Source organism: Heterocephalus glaber, unplaced genomic scaffold (assembly GCF_053883595.1).
Source record: "Heterocephalus glaber isolate CG9 unplaced genomic scaffold, H.glaber_assembly_v1.0 deba00001481, whole genome shotgun sequence".
In the NCBI taxonomy this organism is placed as follows: domain Eukaryota; kingdom Metazoa; phylum Chordata; class Mammalia; order Rodentia; family Bathyergidae; genus Heterocephalus; species Heterocephalus glaber.
Window position 1 is genome coordinate 45,826,414 of NW_028258317.1, and position 20,195 is coordinate 45,846,608.

A 20,195-nucleotide genomic window follows, 5' to 3' on the forward strand; every position below is an offset into this window, starting at 1 on the left:
CTATGCACACAACTTCATAAAACAAACACCAACGGACATAAAATATCAGATAAACAATATAAAATTGTGAAAGGGACCTCACAAAGAGTCAGATTAACTAAACAAACAAACAAAACATCAACAAAGAAATATCGGAGTTGAACCAAACCTCTGAACAAATGGACTCGATAGATGTAACACAAAGTTACACCCAACAACAGAACACACATTCATCTCAGCAACACATGGGACTTTCTCCAATACAGACCACATACTTGCTAATAGAGCACATTTAATAAATTCAAAAGAATCAAAACTGTCCCACACGTATTATCAGATTACGGGGCAATGAAACCAGAAATCAATAGCAAAAGAAACTATAAAAATTATGCAAATGTTTGGAAATTAAACTCACACTTTTGATTAATCAATGGCTCTCAGGAAAATTAAGGAAGAAATAAGACAGTTCCTATAATTAAATGGTAACACCAGTGCAACATGCCAGAACTTATGGGACACAATGAAAGCAGTCCTATGAGAGAAGTTTATAGTTCTGAATACCCACATTGGAAAAATAGAACAGGCACAGATAAACAACCCAGTGATGCCCCTCAAGGTCCTAGAAAAACAACAACAATTCAAATCCAAAGTTTGTATAAGAAAACAAATTATACATTTTGATCCTCATTTACACTTTGTTTCTCACACCAGAGAAACTATTCAGTATTTACACGTGTCCTATTTATTTCACTTAAGAGTATCGCCTCAATGTGCATCCATTTAGCTATAAATATCTCTAATTTCTCATTCTTTATAAGGATCAAAATGTGTAATAGATAATGTAAAAAGGGAAGAAAAGGTGCAAAGGGGAAGGGGAAGTAGAAGGGTTAAGGGAAAGGAAAGAAAGGAATGCAATTAATAGAAAATGAAAAAATGGAAACAAAGTCTTTTTAAATAGGGAGGGGTGGAGGGGTTGAAGGGAGGGCAGGGGAATGGGGAAAAACTAAGAAACAAGATTATTATGTAGGGCTGGGGATTTAGCTCAGTGGTGTCACCACTTGCCTTGAGAGCATGAGGTCCTGAGTTCAATCCCCAGTACCCAAAAAAAAAGATATATTATGTAAAGGTACAAATCTCCAATGATGAATGTCATTATACTGTATACCTAAAATGTACCAATAAAATTTTAAAAATGAAAAGAAATTATAAAGATCAGAGCAGAAATCAGTAAAATGAAAAGAAAGAAAATAGACTAATGAAGAGCTGGTTCTTTGAAATTATAAACAAAATAGACAAACCCTTAGCCAATCTTACAAAAAAATGAGACACAAATCAATGCAATTAGAAATGAAAAAGTGAAATCACAATGAACACTGCCAAAATCTAGAAAATTATTAGCAACTACTTCACAAGCCTGTATGTTAAAACTTGGAGAACTAAGAAATGGAAAGATTCATTGACACATAAAAATTACCAAAACTGAACTAAGAAGACTTAAAATTCCTGAATAATACAATAATAGGCAATGAAATTGAAGCAGTAACCTGACAGATGCACTGCTGAATTCCACAAGAACTTCAGGGAAGAGGGAGTACTCCCAAAAATCACTCTAGGATGCTAGCCTTACCCCGGTCCTAAAACCAAAGATTCAAGCAAAAGAGAGAAATACAGGCCAATCTCTCTAATGAACAAATGCAAAAATCCTAAACACAATACTAGCAAAAGAATGCAACAAATCATCAAAAAGATTATACATCATGATGAAGGAGGCTTCATCCAAGGGATGTAAGGATGGTTCAACATATGCAAATGTAATTAATGACATAAACAGAAACAAAGACAAAAATAACAATCATCTCAATAGACAGAAAAAGCCTTTGTCAATATCCAATATCCATTTATGATTAAAAAAAAACCCTGAAGAAAACAGGTATAGAAGAACCTTATTTCAATCTGATAAAAGACATTTATGACCAACCTACTGCCAACATTATATGAAGCAGGAAAAACTGAACGCTTTTCCTTTAAAATCCCGAACAAGGATTCCACTATCACCGCTCCTGTTCAAAACAGTCCTAGAAAACATTAGCCAGAGCAATCAGGCAAGAGAAAGAAATAACAAGGATATGCATAGGAAAAGACGAAGTTAAAGTATCATTATTTGCAGATGACACGATCATCCACTTACAAAACCCAAAAAATTCCACCAAAGACTCCTAGAATTAACAAATTCACCAATGTAGCAGGATAAAAAAATTTGAAAATCTATAGCATTCCTATATACTAATAATGAACTCAATAAGAAAAATTAGAAAAAGAACACCATTCACAATACCATAGAGAAAAATTAAATACTTAGTAATTAACCTAAACAAGGAAGTGAAAGATCTGTACAATGAAAATTACATCACTCTGAAAAAAGAAATCAAAGAAGACATCAGAAAATGGAAAGACACCTTTGTTCCTAGATAGGCAGAACCAATATAATCAAAATGGCTATACTTCCAAAACTGATAATATAAATTTAACACAATCCTAGTCAAAACACCAACAGCATTTCTCACAGATTTAAACAATCCTGAAATTCGTATGGAACCAGAAGAGACTTAAAATAGCAAAAACAATCCTGGATAACAAAAGCAAAGTAGGAGGCATCACAAGCCCAGATTTGAAGTTACAGTACAAAGCGACTGTGATTAAAACAGCATGGTACTGGCACAAAAACAGACCCGAGGATAAATGGAACAAAACAGAAGATCTAGAAACAACTCTAAACACACTCAGCCACCTTATCTTTGACAAAGAGCCCAGGCATCTTCACTGGAAGCCTCTTCAATAAATGGCGCTGGGAAAACTGACTTTCCATGAGCCAAAGATAAACCTAGACCTGTACTGTATCTCTCACCATGCACTAAACTAAAATTGAATCAATCAAATATATCAGTATTAAAACAGAAACACTTAATCTGCTGGAAGATAAAATACATAAAACTCTTGAAGACTTAAGTGTAGGCAAAGATTTTATGAACAAAACCACGATTACCAGGAAATATTACAAAGAATCAACAACTGGGATCTCATCATCTTAAAAAGCTTTTGCACAGCAAAAAAAACCACTGAGAGAATAGAGACTCCATAGAATGTGAAAAAAAATTTTACTAGCTATTCCTCAAAGGACTAATATCTGGAATACATAAAGAACTCAAAACAAAATCAGATCCCCCTCACTTTGAAGACTCAGTCCAAAAATGGGCATCTGAAATGAATAGGTACTTCTCAGACAAAGTACAAACAGCAAATATATGAAAAAATGTTCAACATCACTGGTCATTTGAGAGATGCAAATGAAAACAATGTTGAGATCCCACCCCACCCCAGAAAGAATGGCTGCTATCAAGAAATCAACCAATAACAAATTCTGGTGAGGCTGTGGGGGACAAGGAACCCTTCTCCACTGTTGGTGGGAGTGTAAATTGGTACAACCAATATGGAAATCAGTATGAAGATTCCTCAAAAAACTAAAACTAGAGGTTCCATTTGACCTAGTTATTCTCCTTCTTGATATTTTCCTGAAAGTTAAAAGCATCATACCACAGCAATATATGCATGACCATATAGTAGCACAATTTGTAGTAAATAGCTAAATCCTAAAAACAGCCCAGATGCCCATTATCAGATAAATGGATAAAGAAAATGTGGTTTTTATACAATGCAGTACTACTCCGCCACAAAGGATAAACTTGAGACTTTAGATAAATGGAGACCATACTTTTAAATGAAATAAATTGCACACACCTGTTTAAATATCACATTCTCTTGTGAGAAACCCAAAGGGTAAATAAGAAACATAATGAAAAATAGATATTGGGAAGAAGAACATGTTCAAATGGGAAGGAGAACAAGGGAGAGGAGAGGGAAAATTGAAAGGAAAAGGAAAAAAAAAGAATACAGGGGAAAAAATAGAAACAAAGCTTTTGTAAAGAAGGAGGGGAAGAAGAATTGATAGGAGAGGAGGGGAATGGGGAAAAAAGAAGAATCAAGATATATTATGTATTAATTCCCTATGATGTCTGTGATCTTTATGTATATTAAAAGTGTACCAATAAAATTACTTTTAAAAAAATAAAATGCAGGGCCAGGGATTTAGCTCAGTGATTCCACCACTTACCTCTCAAGAGCAAGGTCCCAAGTTCAATCCCTGGTATCAAAAAAAAATAAACAAACAAATAAAATGCACTTTAAAAAACTGGATATCTACATGAAAAAGAATAAAACTGAGCTCTTATCTTACACCATATACAAAAATCAACTCAAGATGAATTAAAGACTTAAGCAAAAGACCTGAAACCATAAAAATTCTTGAAGAAAACTGAGGAAACCTATGCCTTGATACTGGCATGGGTAATGATTTTTGGATGACACCAAAAGCACAGGAAACAAGAAAAATAAACAAGTGGGATTACTTGAAACTAAAAAGTTAATGAATAGCACAGGAAACAATAATACAAACTGGAGAATGTATTTACAAGCCACATACCTGACAGGAAGCTGAAATTCAATACAATTAAGAAATTCACATAACTCCATAGCAAAAAATAATAACAATAAAGGACTGGACATGGTAGTACACACCTGTGATCCCAGCTACTAAGGAGACTGAGAAAGGATCTCAAGGTCAAGACAAGTCCAGGCAACTTCAAAAATAAAAAATAAAAGAGTTGGGTACATAACTAATTCTCCACAATGAATATGATCATTATGTACTGAAAACAAGTACTAATAAAAAATGCAAAAAAAATAAAAGGGTTGGGGATTTAGCTCAATGCTACACACCCTTAGGTTCCATCCCCAGTGGGGTAGAGAGGCGCACAAAGGGTCTGAATTGACATCTTTCCATGGAAGACATAAAAATCTCCATAGTTACTTAACATCTCACTAATATTCAGGGAAATACAAATCAAAACCATAATAAGATAATGCCTCACACCTGAATGGCTTTAATCAAAAAGTAAAATGGTAAAAGTGTTGCTAAAGATGCGGAAAAGGGAAATTCCTCACACTGCTAGTAGGACTATAAATTGGTATAACCATTACAAAAAAAACACTAAGGTTTCTCAAAAAATTAAAAATAAACCATACTATATGATCTAGCAATCTCACTTGATGGATATATGTATATGTGCATATACATTATTAATATATACACACACACATATATTTACATATGTATTTTACATATGTTCCAAAGAATCAAAAATCAGTATCTCAAGAAGTTATGTGCACTCTCATATTCATTGCAGCATTATTCAAAACAGTCAAAATATGGAATCATAAGTGACTGTGAATGGATAAATGGATAAGAAAATATGGTGTATTTGATGGAGAGTAGAATTAATAATAATGTATTGTGAACATGAAATTTGCTGGTTTTGTTTTTGTGGTACTTGGGATTAAACCCAGGGCTTCACAAATGCCAGGCAAGGGCTCCACCCTTGAGCTACATCCTCAGCCTTTGTTATTCTGAGACAGGATCTCACTAAATTGTCCAGACTGGCACTGAGGTTGCAATACTCCTGTCACAGCTTCCCCAAATAGCTAAGATTACAGGTATCACACCTAGTTTAACAGAGATTATCTCATACACATAAATAAAGGTCATTATATTGGATGGTGAATGAGTTTATTATATTGATTTTGGTTATTCCTTCAAATGTATATCAAAATATCTCATTGTACACCTTAAGTATATACAATTTTTATTTGTCACTTAGACATCAATAAAGCTGAAGGTAGCAATAAGGTAGGCAATCGTTCACCAACACTTCTGGTTAAAAGTAAAGGATGACTCATTGAGAAAGGATTTTGGGCCGAGGATTTAGCTCAGTGGTTCCGGCGCCTGCCTCGCAAGCGCAAGGTCCAGAGTTTGATCCCCAGTACCAAAAAAAAAAAAAGAAAAGGATTTCTAAACCATAGATGATATTCTAATAGGCAGAGATGGGGAAAGAGAGCATTCAAAGAGAACAGCATCTCTGGTATCAAATTAAGGAGTCTGAATTTCATTCTCTGACAAAAAATGAACCCTACTAGACTTTCAGAACTGTAACTTGATAAAGATGCTCTTTGGAGGCAGTAATAGAGTTGAAAGGGAGAGAAAGGGGAATGCTAGGGAAAGAAATATAAAAATTAAATAGCTTTCCTGAGGTCACAAAGTTAATCATACACCCAATCCTGAAACTTGGTTCTTCAGATATCTCATTTTTTTCCTATTAGAATATATAATCAGGAATATAATTTTCTGTTCAGGGTTAATCAAAGACATATAATTTATAAGCCCAGTAATTATTTGCCTACTCCAACGTTTTACTAGCAACAAAGAGTATAACTCATAAAGCCTGCATTTATCATATTGAACAAAATATTTTCTACTTACAATATGCCTCTTTATCCCTTTCATAAACTGCCTATTTATGTTAACTTTCACAATTGGTAGTCAAAAACATTTCTGAGAGTAAATATTTGAAATCAGAGGGCCGGGGATTTAGCTCAGTGGTTTCGCCGTCTGCTGTGCAAGCACAAGGACCCAAGTTCAATCCCGATACAAAAAAAAAAACAAAAAAAAAACCCAATGAAATCAGCATTAACACATCCCTGCTGGCTGGCTTGAACCACCACTGTCCCATTAGGTGGCCTGTACTAGTGGTACAAACAGAGCTAATCACTTTTATTGGTCTTTTTATTAATAAAATTAATAAAATAATTAAAAGTTAAGTGAGTTGCTAGTTTGATTACTGCCCAAATATTAATACTATTCATATCGATTTTAAAATTTTACAATAATCAATATATTTATTTCATTAAATTAAAAGAAATTTATATTCTTGAATAGTTTATCAATAATTAATTCTCTAACTTTTAAGACAGAAATCTTACAAGGTCCCCACTGCTGGTGTATATAATATGCATTTACAATTTCTGCACCGCAAAGTAGCTATGTTACAATTTTCATACCATTTTAATGTTTTCTTTAAGCAACTGTAATATGATGATACCTAGTCTGCTAAATCAATGCCCTTCTTTACATTATTGCAATCAAAAACCCCACCAGCAGTGATACAAATCACCCCCTGGGACAATGCATGTACCACCAACTGTTCAAGCCAGTGGGAACTACTGAATTCAAATCAGAGCCACCTGACAACAAGACATGAATAATGGCCCTATGGTGAACGTGTTAATCTGAAAGTATAACCATATATCTAATTTAGAAGGATAACATTTTAAGATATCATTTTGAGGTTCACATATCCCAGTGAAGCGTATATTAAAGGACTAATCCTGAGGACCTTGGTATATAATAAAATACAACTCATCTCACAGAACACCCATGTCAATCATAAAACATACCCTGTTTTATACAGCAGTTTCAGTCTTAAAGATGAAACCTTTTATGATACCCTTGACAGAAATATATCAACTGTTTTATCAATAAATTTCTACCTCTACCACCTCAACCTAACATAAACATCCTAAACAGTTAACAGTCCTAGTTCCAGACTCTTGAGTAGTTTTTAGAACTCCTAAGAATCATAATGTAGGGAAAGCAAATTTACAGTAACACATTACACTGAAAACAAAGCAATAAAAACCTTCATACTTTAGTGATGAAATATACTATTTTAAAATCTCCATCAAAAAGCAAAGTAAACAGTACCTAAAGAAACTTTTTTATTCATCAGTAAGTCTAAACGGCACTATGGTGTCTTTCTCAAATTTGGGGTTAAAAAATAAATATGAAGAGCTATGATTCTACAACGCTGGAATTTCAAATAGCTACTTAGGGTGTATTAACAGTAGCTATATGAAGTGCATATAAGTTCACTACAAGAACCATAGAATGTATAAACTTAGTCTTAGAGATTTTAAATCTCACACATTAACAATTTTAGGGGAACATTAAACCACCATCTTAGATTATAAGCTAGTTTTTTGTAATGCATTCAAGACAGCTTAATATACTAAGAACCTAACAATATTCCGAGTAAGCAAATCTTGTAATATCCTCTCAACTCTTTGGGCATGTCTGTCCCTGCTTCCAAAAGCCCTCAAGCAGCTACGACTTTAACTATGTGAAACCCTTTAGATCTTCAAAATTAACTTGATTCCATAAAATTACTTGGAACTACCTTCTGAAAGTCAAAGCTTTCATGTTCTCACTGCAAACACTTTAAACCAATTCACTCAAAATTGTGAGTATAACTGATAGCTCCTTAATTTAAATAAAGTATTTGCACTTTGTGTTACCAGAGTTTGCTAACCAAAATTTATTTCAACTTAGTTTCAGGAAGTTAGAAATTAAAGTCAAAGTTTTGGCCAGGGATTTAGCTCAGTGGCACCACACCTGCCTCACAAGTGCAAGGTCCTGAGTTCGATCCCCGATATTAAAAAAAAAAAAATCAGAATTTTTAGTGTGAGAAAAGGCATATCCCAGGAGGAAAAGACTAGAAGCTGGAACTTAGCATTTGTGCCTCACTTACCTAATCATACAATCACAGCCCTTAAAATCACCTGGTTCAATAAGAACAAGGTTAACCAACATGTAAACCTACAGTACCCATGTAGCCTCCCCTTTGCTATTTCTGCATTTCATTTCACTCTATACCTCTGAATTAATACATTCCCTAAAGTCTGTCTTTTACATAGTTTGTAATAGTACCAGCCCCCTGGATTTCTATGAAAAGGAACTGTGAGTACAGTGGGAATTTAAAAGTAAGGAGTAGGAGTAATTTTAAATCCCAAGACTGCATGGATTATGTTGCATCTAACTCCAAAGCCAGACAGTATTTTTTTAAGGGTTTTTTTTGTTGTTGTTGTTTTTTGAGATAGGGTCTTGCTATATATTCCAGGCTGCCCTTGAACTCACTATGTAGCTCAGGCTAGCCCCAAACTCGAATCCTTCTGCCTCAGCCTCCAGAGTGCTGGAATTACAGGTGTGACCTACCACACTTGGCAAAACTAGACAAATACTAATACTCAAAATGTCCCAAAGAGAGTTGAGGCACATTTTTATATTCCTTTAACAGGGAAAAAGGTGGCTCATAGGCTTCTGGTCTATTCATTCCTCATATTAAATTTTCTTTTATCTAAAATTAAGTCAGGTCTGCCTTTTTAGAGGTAAGAAATGTTAAATTTTAGGCTTTACAATTTGTTATATTCAAATAGGATTACATACTAAATCCAGAAAACAAATTAAAATTCAAGTTCTAATTATTTGTTCTGCATGTGCTTTAAATAGTTTCATAAACAAAAATTATTCAACTGGCATATACATTGTAAATGCTTATCTCATTTAAGAACCAAATGATATATATATGTTAAAATGCAATTAAGCATGAGAGAATATCATTGCTGATATTATTTCACAATTTAAAAATGCAATTAAGCATGACAGAATATCATATTGCTGGTATTTCACAACAGCGTGTTTTGTTTTGATACATATTCGAAAACTAGATCAAAATTTTATGGCAAATAGTCTAATTTACTACCTAACTATGAGAGTCAAACAGAAAATATACTAGAATTACCTAAATCCTATCACCAAATTTACCAGGACTGCGTGTAAGGGCAGTCAAGGGCAGTATAAGCATTCCACTTTGAGAGATTTGAGGGCTATAGCCAATATAAAACAGGTATTTTACATAGATCTAATGAGGGCAAGGTCATAACCTATCTCCACCTGGCCAAATTAGCTTTAGAAAGAGAACACTCTGACATCGATTAGTAATGTCTTCTTTAGAGGAAAAAGGGCATTTTTTGTACTCTGAATTCTATAGTGTGTTTTTACACAGATCTATAGCAGCATTTGCAGAGTATCCTATCTGCCACTTATTTTTCAAATTATTTCTCTTATGTACTAGTTAATTAGATGCAAGAAGGAAAAAGATAACCAGGATTTAAAGCAAAAACAGAACTCTGTCCCATGCTCTCTCCAAGTCTTATTATTTCCAGGTGTTGAATAGCGCGGACAGATTTGAGTTCTACTTCCGCTCCTCCTTACATCCCTGTAAGTGTCTGGGGGCAAGGGAGAAAGAAACCAGCCTGAAAGTGGGAAAGGGACGGCAGGGCTGAGGTAGGGGGATATTCATATACTAGAACTTTAGTAAAAATAACTCCAGCTGTAAGTTTCTAGAAACAAGCTACTACAGGCCTGTCAAGTCTGACACTGGGTAAACCCCAACAGGCTTTCCTTACTCCAAAACAACCACCTTTAAAGCAGGGGAGTTGGGGACACCACGGCGGCCAGATTTCTGAGCAAAGTTTAAATAAATTTGCTCTGAAGAACGAAGGAAAGGAGAGGAGGGTAAGTCTGGGCTCAGCCAAGCGGGCGAGCGCTCGCGGGGTCTGCACGGAGCGCGGCGGTCGGTGCCACCCCGGGAGGCGCAGGGGTTTCCGTGGCAGCGACTTCATCCACCTCGGAGCACGACGGAGTCTGGCGCCAAGGGGCTGGGGTCCGGGCGCTGGATGGAAGTTAGGGGCGGGACGGCGCCCGGACGCCGGGGAGGGATCAGCGAAAGACGGCGGCGGCTCTACTTACTCGACTGTACCAGAGGCTAAGGCGGGCCGGAGCCAGCACGGCGAAGAAAGCCCTCTGAGGGTCCGCTTGGATGTGGAAAGGCGCCTCGGCCGAGCTCCCCACGGGGCAGAGCAGCCTCTTGGGCCAGCCGCTCAGGAAATACATGGTCCGCGCGGAGCCGCCGACGCCGGAGCGCCCGGCGGCCCCCGACCCCCGGCCCCGTCAGTCACACTCAGCGGCCCCGGGCCGGTCGCCCGCCTCCCACACCGCCACCGGCGGAGTCGGCGGCGGCGGCGGCGGCGGCAAGTCCGGGCATCTGCCCACTGGCCGGGCCGGGCCGGGCCGACGCTGCGCCGCGCGACGAAGACACCCCGGCGCGTACGGGGCTGAGGGTGGCGAAGGGAAGGGGAGGGAGAGTCGGCCCAAGAGAGGGCGGGAGGAGCGCGGAGGCCCGCCCCTTCCCCGCCCCTTCCTCGGGCCGCGCGGGCGTCACCACGCCGCGCCGCGTGGGTCGGCCGGGAGGGCGCGCGCGCTCTGGAGACGTCTGCCGACCTCCCCCACAGCAGTTCTCTGAAGCCCCGCCCTAAATCTCCCTGGCGGCCACCGCGCTGCGTCAACACGCATGCGGCTAGGCTCCACTGTCGCTGTGCTGCGATTGGAGCGTATTGTCCGGGTTTGGAGGAGAGAGGGAGGGCAAGACTTGTGAGGCTCAGAGGGAAGTGGCCGAGGCACTTAGCTGGACAAGCCGTCCCCTGGCAGCCACTTTTGACTTCCCCTCGGGATTGGTGGGGCCTGTGGTGGAGGCGGCCCTGCGCTGCCACGCGTGTGGCGGCGGGTTGAGGGGATTGCGAGTGACGTGACGCTCAGTGCCCAGGTTCCCAGTTTGGGCTCCCGGAGGCGGCCGCGCTGCGGAGTTCTAGGATCTCTGGGAGAGCGTCCTTTTTGTATGCCATAGTCTGCAAAGCGAGTTGGTGTAGTTCCTGCGCCTTTATGGAGCTTAGATCCCACCCAGGGCCTTTATTCAATCATTAAACAGCTTACCGTGAAAGTGCCTGAGACCTGTCCTCTGCCCTTTAGCTCAATTTGCGTTAATCTGTCTCTACCAACAACGTTAGATAAAGCCGACGCTGTCTCTCTTGGCACCCACCGTGGAGTATGTTCTGCCAAAGATGTGTAGTTAATTTTAGAGTTGGACTGGATTACAGATACTGTAGTTTGGTATTTAACTTTTGGATCCCAGAGATCACCTTAACAATAAGTACCTCTTTTAAAGGATTGACCCAGGGATAACCTCTGAATTAGGAGTTCGGAAGGGAAGATACAGTGTGGAGTGGAGAGTGGATGAAGGAGGCTTTTGAACAGAAGAAAGACTTGTTTCTCATTTTCTCTTTGTTTTGTATAGTTTGAATTTTTACATATGATTAAATTACTTTTTCACTTTAAAAGGGCCGAAGTTAAAAATGTTAACGTTAAAAAGTAGCAACATTAATAGCAAACAGGGAAACTAACTTAATTGCTCATCAGGTACAGCACTTGTAGCTGGTATTCAAAACAAAATCTCTTTACCTAATGTTTCCAAACATTTGCTATCACCCTAGAAGGTGATCAAAGAATTGCCTCCACTCACCAGCTTCTTGTGGTCAGATTGTGTCTTCTTGGCGTACCGCCCCACTCCAGCGCAGCAGCTCGGAATGTGGCAAGCATAGTAAATTTTGAAAATATTTATCAGATGAAACGCTCATCCAGCTGAACTACTCCATTGGACAAGTCCAGAGAGGTTTCTTAACCTGACAATATAAAATTATAGAATAACAAAGTTTCATCATATTTTTCATCTTTGATTCAGTCCTACACTTGGCAGAGAGAGGAAATGAAAATGTTAAGCTTGCAGCAATTTCACTGAGCACATACTTGTCCTACCTCTCCTTCAGACGGTCTTTGTTCTCTGGTCACTCGTAAGTGTGAATAGCTTCCTGAACTTACAAGCAATTTAAGAAGCGTCTAAGTAATTTTTATTGCGCTCAATTTTGACCTTGTTTGACATCTTTAGAATGTAATTCTCCTGCCACCTTCCTCTGTGGCATTTAAGGTTTATAAAATAATTTCAAATGCACGATTTTACTAAATTCCACAGTAAACTAAACCTTCAAGGTAGATAATATTGGTGGGATTTGTTATTCTGGTTGGGATGGGGGTGGTGTTTTCTTTCTTAATGAGGAAATAGGACAACAGTGGGGGACATGCCTATAGTCATATGGCCTGCAAAGAACTGGTCTTCCTTGTACAGATCCACTGGAGTTAGCATGGATTGAACGGAATTGTGATAGTTGTTCTGGACGTGGCAGGGGGAGGTGATGACACTCTAGTAGAAGACAGGATGACTCAAGTTCATGGGCAATTTAAAGAGACTTTGTCTCTCTACAGAAATAGGGCTAGGGATGTAACTCAGTCGTAGAGGACTTGCCTAGCATTCTTGAGGCCCTGGGTTTGATCTCTGTATGGGAAAACAAAAGTTAGAGAAGAATATTTAATCATAGAGAAGTATGTTCCCTGTATGTTATGCGAAATATGACCCCACATTTATGAAAAAAAATGCATTTATGTCCCTAAGGGAAAAACAGGAAGAAAATGCACTAAAAGTTGGTGTTTTAAGACCACCTTAACATAAATAATTTTTTAAAAAGCTACCTTGACTATGGTTGCTTAATGTGTACTTTAATTTTTTTTATTATTATTTTGAAGGCAGATGTGATGATGACACCTGTAATCCCAGCTCTCCGGAGACTAAGGCAGGAGGATCACTGTGAGTTCGATGCCAGCTTGGGCTGCATAGTGAGTTCAGTTGAATTGCTTAGCGAGACCTTATCCCCCCCCCCAACAAAAAGAAAAATTAAATTTTGAGACAGGGTTTCACAAATTTGCCCAGGCTGGATTCAAACTTCCAGTTCTCCTTCCTGACTCTCCCAAAATGCTGGGATTACAGGCATGTGCCACCATGCACAGCTCTTAATACTATGTACTTCCTTAGGCTTTATTTTCCAAATTATCTATAATGAATTCATATTACTTTTTTGCTGAGAAAAAAGTGATTTAAAACAGTGAAATTATTAATGTTTGAAAATGTCCCACTTGTCCTACTTTCAGTAGAGCTTTGAAATGTTGGCAAATTGGAGGGAGTGATGTAGTAACATGAAGTTTCAGGCACAATCCCAAGACTAGTGAGAAAAGGATTAAGAGAAAATGGACCCTGAGTCACCAGACTAAAATGGGCTTTTACACACATTCACAGGCTTCTGATGACAGAGCCATGGCTGGATTTTGGTTCAGATCATACCCACTCCCAGTGTTAGGTGACTGCCATAAAAGCCTAAAGGTGAGGCTGTTTTATGTAGTTTATGACCCTTAACATTTATGGTCATTTTTTCTTTTCTTTTTTCAGTTTTTACTTTTTATTGCTACATGTTTGCATTGCATAGCATTGTTATGCTTGTATCATGTACAACTGATGCATTTGCTTCTGGGCTGGTCTCTATTATTTGTCCGCTCTGAAAATTGGTAGTGAATAACTCAGCTGAAAAGATATTATATCTCTGGTTTTTACATGAAAGTAATACGGAGGTGAGCAGAGTAGGTGGAAATACATATGAACAAGATTGGCCATAGGTTGCTAAATAAATCTTTGAAGCTGAAAGATGACTGCCTGGAAATTTGTTGTGTCATTCTACCTTAATATATGGTTAAAATTTTATTTATTTTTGTAATATGGGGGAATGTACCCAGAGCCTCACCTTTGCTGGGCAAGTACTTTGCCATGATTTCTACCCATTTTTATTTCTTTGTTTTGAGATAGTCTATATGCTTCAGATGGTAGCTAGAATTACAGGTTGTGTGCCATAACACCCAGATAAATCCAATCAGTGGATAGGTTATGTGTTGTGATTCAGTAAAAGTTTGTTTTGTGGATTTTTTGTTTTGTTTTGGTGTGGGAATCACACCCAGGGCCTCACACATGCTAGGCAAGCTCTTCACCACTGAGATATTTTACTTATACATACTTTTTGTTTCTGTCCTAGGTTTTCTGAAAATATTACAGCATATCAGAGGACTCCACATGGTGTTTCAAATTTCATTCCAATTTAAGTTGAGTAACCTGCAGTTTAAACAAACTGCCTGTGATGGTTTATATCTAGATGCCCACACACACACACACAAAGCCTCATGTGTTCATAGACAGAGCTTTTGGGAGGTGACAGGATCAAGGGTGTGTGATACTGGATTGTTTACTAATTGGTTTAGCTTGGTTCTGAGTAAGAGTGATGGATTTACTGAAGATGGAAGACTCATCCTGGGTGAGGGCGGCACCTACCAATAGACTTGTAGCCTGGATGGAATAAAAAGGGAAAGAAGAAGGAAGGCTGCTGCTTCTTGCTTGCCGTGCCATGAACTGTTTCTCCTCTGCCATGTAGTCCTGCCTTGGACCCAGCTGGCTATGAACTGAGACCTCTAACAACCATGAGCTAAAATAAACCTGTCTTGCTGGGTGTGGTGGTACATGCCCATAATCCCAGTACCTGGGAGGCTGAGACAGGAGGATCATCACAAGTTCAAGGCCAGCCTGGGTTACATAGTGAGTTCAAGGCCAGCCTGAACTACATAGTGAAACCCTGGCTCAAAAAATCAAAAAACTTAAAATTTAAAAATGTTAAAAATAAAATGAACCTTTCCTTCTTTAACTTGTGAACGTTGGGTGTTTTGCCCCACCAACAAGAAAGTAACCAAGACACGGCCAAAGCTGCAGCATTTAATCTCAAGAACTATGTCAATGATCTGATGCAGGATGAGAGGCCTCAAGAACATATTTATCTCTCTTTCCTCCTCCTACAGTTCATTAGATACCCCTCACCTGACCTCTCTCCATCTGCTTCATCAGATGCATGACATAATCAGCTTACTTGTTGCAGAGCTTCTTTTTGAGAATATGGTGGTTTCCTCACATGTGCTCATTCATGTAGATGTTGGTACCCAAGTGCATGTAGTATTTCTCATTGATGACCCAGGCCACCTTTTTCACGTTGCAAACACACAGTGCATGTTGGTGGGTCCTTAGTAAAAGCAAAATTTCAAATAATAAAACAGAAGACATTTAATTTTAAAATGTGTCTCTGTAACTATGGTCATACGTTACTAACCAGTCTATCTTGTTCACAATTCTACTCATAGATCGCAGTGTCAAATATTACTTGGAATAATTTAACCATAAAGGCATAACAACTTATTATTAAGTCTTAATGGATACAAATGAGACTTCTGGACTGGAGCACTACACAAACTGGAAAATAAAGTGAAGAAGAAGCGTATTGTTCCTTATCAAGCAAAATGGGGGAAAAGTCACTGCTCTCTTTATGTTAGTGGTTTGGTTTGGAGACAGGTTCTCCTTATGTCGCTTATGTTCTTGAACTCCTGGGCTCAAGTGACCCTCTTCACCCAGTCTCCTGAGTGCTGGGACTACAGGTGCATGCCATGACACTCAGCTTAATGTTTTTAGTAATGAAAACTTGGTTGGAAACAAATTTAAATTGGCCAACCACAAATATTGTTCTGTTTGACTATGTCTTGGCCATTTTAAAAATGCCTGAATTTTATGTGAGTTCGTTATTAAAATAGCACAAGGAATTAGAAAATTTTTCACTCCATTAGAAAGGTGTCATAATTCTAATCAGTTGCCTCCCTCTCTCGATCTCTCTCTTTTTCCCTCTATTCAGTCAAATAAGTCTTCATTTCATATTCATTGTGTTATCCCTATATTTTCTGTATCAGTGAGATTAAGAGTCAGATTTAGTGTCCACTTAACAACAAACCATTCTGGAATATAGTAGTTTTCTGTCCTATTCTTATACATTATTCTTATGTTTTCTATTAGACTTGATCTGATTTCTTAAAAATTATAAACCCCAAGTGGGTAAAATTCTAGGAATAAAAGTTTTTATGAAAAAAATTTATCAAACAAAGCTTTAATATTAATTTTACTACTGTTACACTTTATAACAGTCCAAAATGTTATAAAAGGGCAACAGTATTCATTGTTGGCATTTTTAAATTACTCATCCTTTTATTATAGTAAAAACATGTTGAATCAGGCATGGTGACACAGACCTGTAATCCCAGTACTTGAAGGGTTGAGGCAGGAGGATAATCATGAGTTTAAGGCCAATATGAACTACATAGCAAGACCTTATCTCAAAAAAAAGAAAAAAAAAAGTACAATTTTTCATCTTAACTGCTTTTAACCATTCAGCTCAGTAGTAGTATATGTTCACATGATCGTGAAGGGATCTCCAGAACTTTTGCATCTTGCAAAAACTAAAACTCTACTCTAAGACAACTTCCCCTCTGCCTACCCCCACAACCAGACATCTACCATTTTACTTTCTGTTTCCATGAACTTTAGATACCTCATATAAATACAGTCATGCAATATTTGTCTTTTTATGACTGGCTTATTTTACTTAGCTTAATGTCCTCACATCCATGTAGTTGTTGGTGAGAATGTAGAAAATTGGAACTCCTGTGCATGTGACAGGATATCTTTTTTTAAATGGAATAATAATGTGGCTCTACTACATTTATTTAATGCATTTATCCATCCCTGGATATTTGAGTTGCTTCCACCTTTTGACTATTGTGAATAATGCTGCTATAAACATAGATATGCAGCTATCTCTTTGAGACTCTGATTTTATTTCCTTTGCATATACACCTGGAAATGGGACTGCTGGATCATTTGGTGGTACTTTATTTGTTTCAAGAATAATACTATTTTGGATTAAAGATCTAAATATTAAAATAGAAACTCTGAACCAGTTGGAACAGAGGTTAGGTAGAACCCTTGAATACATCAGTGTAGGAAAAGATTTTATGAACAAAACCTCAGTTGCCCGTGAACTAGCACAAACAATCAACAAATGGGATCTCTTCTTAAAAAGCTTCTGCACAGCAAGAGAAACCACCAGCAGTGTGAAGAGACAACCCACAATATGGAAAAAAATCTTCACCTGCTCTTCCTCAGACAAAGGTCTACTATCTCGAATCTAGAAAGAATTTAAAAAGATCAGACCTCCCAAATTTAAAGACCCAGTCCAAAAATGGGCATCTGAAATGAACAGACATTTCTCAGACAAAGAAATAGAAATAGCAAATAAATACATGAAACAATGTTCAACATCACTGGTCATTCAAGAGATGCAAATGAAAACAATGCTGAGATTCCACTTCACTCCAGAAAGAATGGCTGCTGTCATGAAATCAACCAATAACAAATGCTGGTGGGGCTGTGGGGAAAGAGGAACACTGCTCCACTGCTGGTGGGAGTGTAGACTGATGCAAGCACTGTGGAAATCAGTATGGAGATACCTCAAAGAACTAGGACTGAAGTCCCATTTGACCCCACTATTCCACTGCTGGGGATCTTCCCCAAAGAATTAAAAGAATCATACCACAGTGATATATGTGCACCCATGTTCATAGCAGCACAGTTTGTAATAGCTAAAACTTGGAAACAGCCCAAATGCCCATCAACTGGAGACTGGATAAGAAAATGTGGGTTTTTTATAAAATGGAGTACTACTCAGCCATAAAAAAATGAGCAATTAGAGACATTTATAGCTAAGTGGATGCACATTGAGGTGATACTCTTAAGTGAAATAAAAAGGACACACATGTGTAAATACCGACTAGTTTCTCTGGTGTGAGAAACTGAAAGTGTAAATAAGGACTAAATGTATAATAGGTAATGTGAAATAGGAAGAAAAGGGGCAAAGGGGAAGGAAGTGGGAGGGCTAGGGGAAAGGATAGAAGGGAATGGGATTAATACGAGAAAATGGAAAAATAGGAACAAAATCTTTGTAAATAGGGAGGACTGGAGGGGTTGAAGGGAGAGCTGGGCAAGGGAGAAAAATAAGAACCAAGAGAGACTATGTAAAGGTGGAAATTTCCAATGATGAATGTCATTATATTGTATACCTAAAATGTACCAATGATTAGAATGAATAATCGAAAATGTAAAATAGGAAGAAAAGGTCCAAAGGGGTAGGGGTAGTGGGAGGGGCAGGGGAAAGGAAAGAAGGGAAAGGAAAAATGCTGAGAAATGGAAAAATTGGAAATAAAGTCTTTGTAAATAGGGAAGGGTGGAGGGCATGAAGGGAGGGCTAGGAATGGGGAAAATATAAGAACCAAGATGCATTATGTAAAGGTACAATTCCCAATGAGAAATGTAATTGTGTTGTATACCTACAATGTACTTATAAAAGAATTTAATAAAAAAAATACTATTTTGCACACTGGTTACGCTATTTTACAAATCCACCAACAGTACACAGTGGTTCCAGTTTTCTACATTCTCACCAACACCTGTTTTTATCAGTTTTTGTTTTTTAAGTAAGAGCCATGCTACTGGGAGTGAGAGGATATCTATTTTTGATTTGCATTTTTCTGAAGATTAGTGATATTGAACATCTTTTCATAGTCTTTTTGTCCATTTGTATATCACCTTTGGAGAAATCTTATTACAGTTATGCATAGCATAATGATGTTTTGGTCAACAATAGACTATATATCCAGTAGTCTCATAAAATTATAATGGAGCTGAAAGAGTCCTGACATCTAGTAACACTGTACCATTGTCATGTAGCACAGTACTTTACTTATGTGTTTGTGATAATTTTGGTGTAAACAAACCTATTTTACTTCCAGTTGATACATAAAAATATAGTTCATACAATTATGTATAGTACATAATACTCTCTCTCTCTCTCTCTATATATATACATATATATATATATATTTTTTTGGTACCGGGGATCAAACTCACTTTGCACTTTTGAGGCAGGTGTGGTGCCACTAAGCTAAACCCCTGGCCCCATAATATTTAATATTGATAATAAACAACTATGTTACTGGCTTATGTGTTTACTATGCATTATTATTTATCATTATTTCAGAGTGTATTCCTTCTATTTATTTAAGAAAAACTTTACCATAAAACAGTAAACTGCTACACCAACAGCAGCCCCATACATCTTGAGTTTATCATGTCTCTTAATTTTATGGAGAGGCCACATGGAGTGATTGCCCTGTACCATCTAGGTTTGTGTAAGTACATTCTATGATGTTCATACAATGATGCAGTTATCAGACTGTATCCATGTCTTTAAGTAAATCATGATTGTATTAACTTTGATAGACTGTTATATGTGGAGAACTTCACAAAAAGTTAAGAGTTCAAGCCAGGCATGGTGGTGCATGCCTGAAATCCCAGCACTTGGGAGGCTGAGGCAGGAGGATCACCATGAGTTCAAAGGCAGCCTTAGCTACATAGTGAGTTCAAGGCTGGTCTGAACTATGTGGTGAGTATCTTGTATCAACAAAAAAAAAGTCAGTTCAAGAGCAAGTCTTTGAATTTAAATTTTGGAGGATATAAGAGGTGTGATTAAAAGATATATAATATTTAAATAACAATTTTTAAATGTATTACAATAAAAGACATTGCCGTTAATCCCCTTCAAAACACTTCTTACATTTATCCCATCATTTTTGTCACTTTCTGAAGCATTTCTGGAAATCCTCTTTTATTAGTGTCTTTTCATGG

The 20,195-nt window shown here is 37.8% G+C and overlaps 1 protein-coding gene and 1 long non-coding RNA gene across 4 annotated transcripts in view; one reads left to right on the plus strand and one right to left on the minus strand.

Annotated features, from left to right (window-relative positions):
- Positions 1-10,929, minus strand: part of Ric1 (RIC1 partner of RAB6A GEF complex) — a 163,645-nt gene extending 152,716 nt beyond the window's left edge. For 2 of the 3 annotated variants that reach the window (XM_087183990.1, XM_087183989.1), the window contains exon 1: positions 10,574-10,929. In XM_087183990.1, the coding sequence (XP_087040116.1) occupies positions 10,574-10,717 (144 nt within the window). In that variant the 5' untranslated portion in view covers positions 10,718-10,929. The remainder of the gene's footprint in view (positions 1-10,573) is intronic. The other variant, XM_087183988.1, reaches the window with a different exon arrangement.
- A 108-nt stretch (positions 10,930-11,037) lies between these two features.
- Positions 11,038-19,180, plus strand: LOC147825928 (uncharacterized). The gene is made up of 3 exons (XR_015440092.1): positions 11,038-12,507; positions 13,295-13,384; positions 14,626-19,180. It is a non-coding gene; the product is annotated as an uncharacterized LOC147825928 (long non-coding RNA).
- The last annotated feature ends 1,015 nt before the right edge of the window (positions 19,181-20,195 follow it).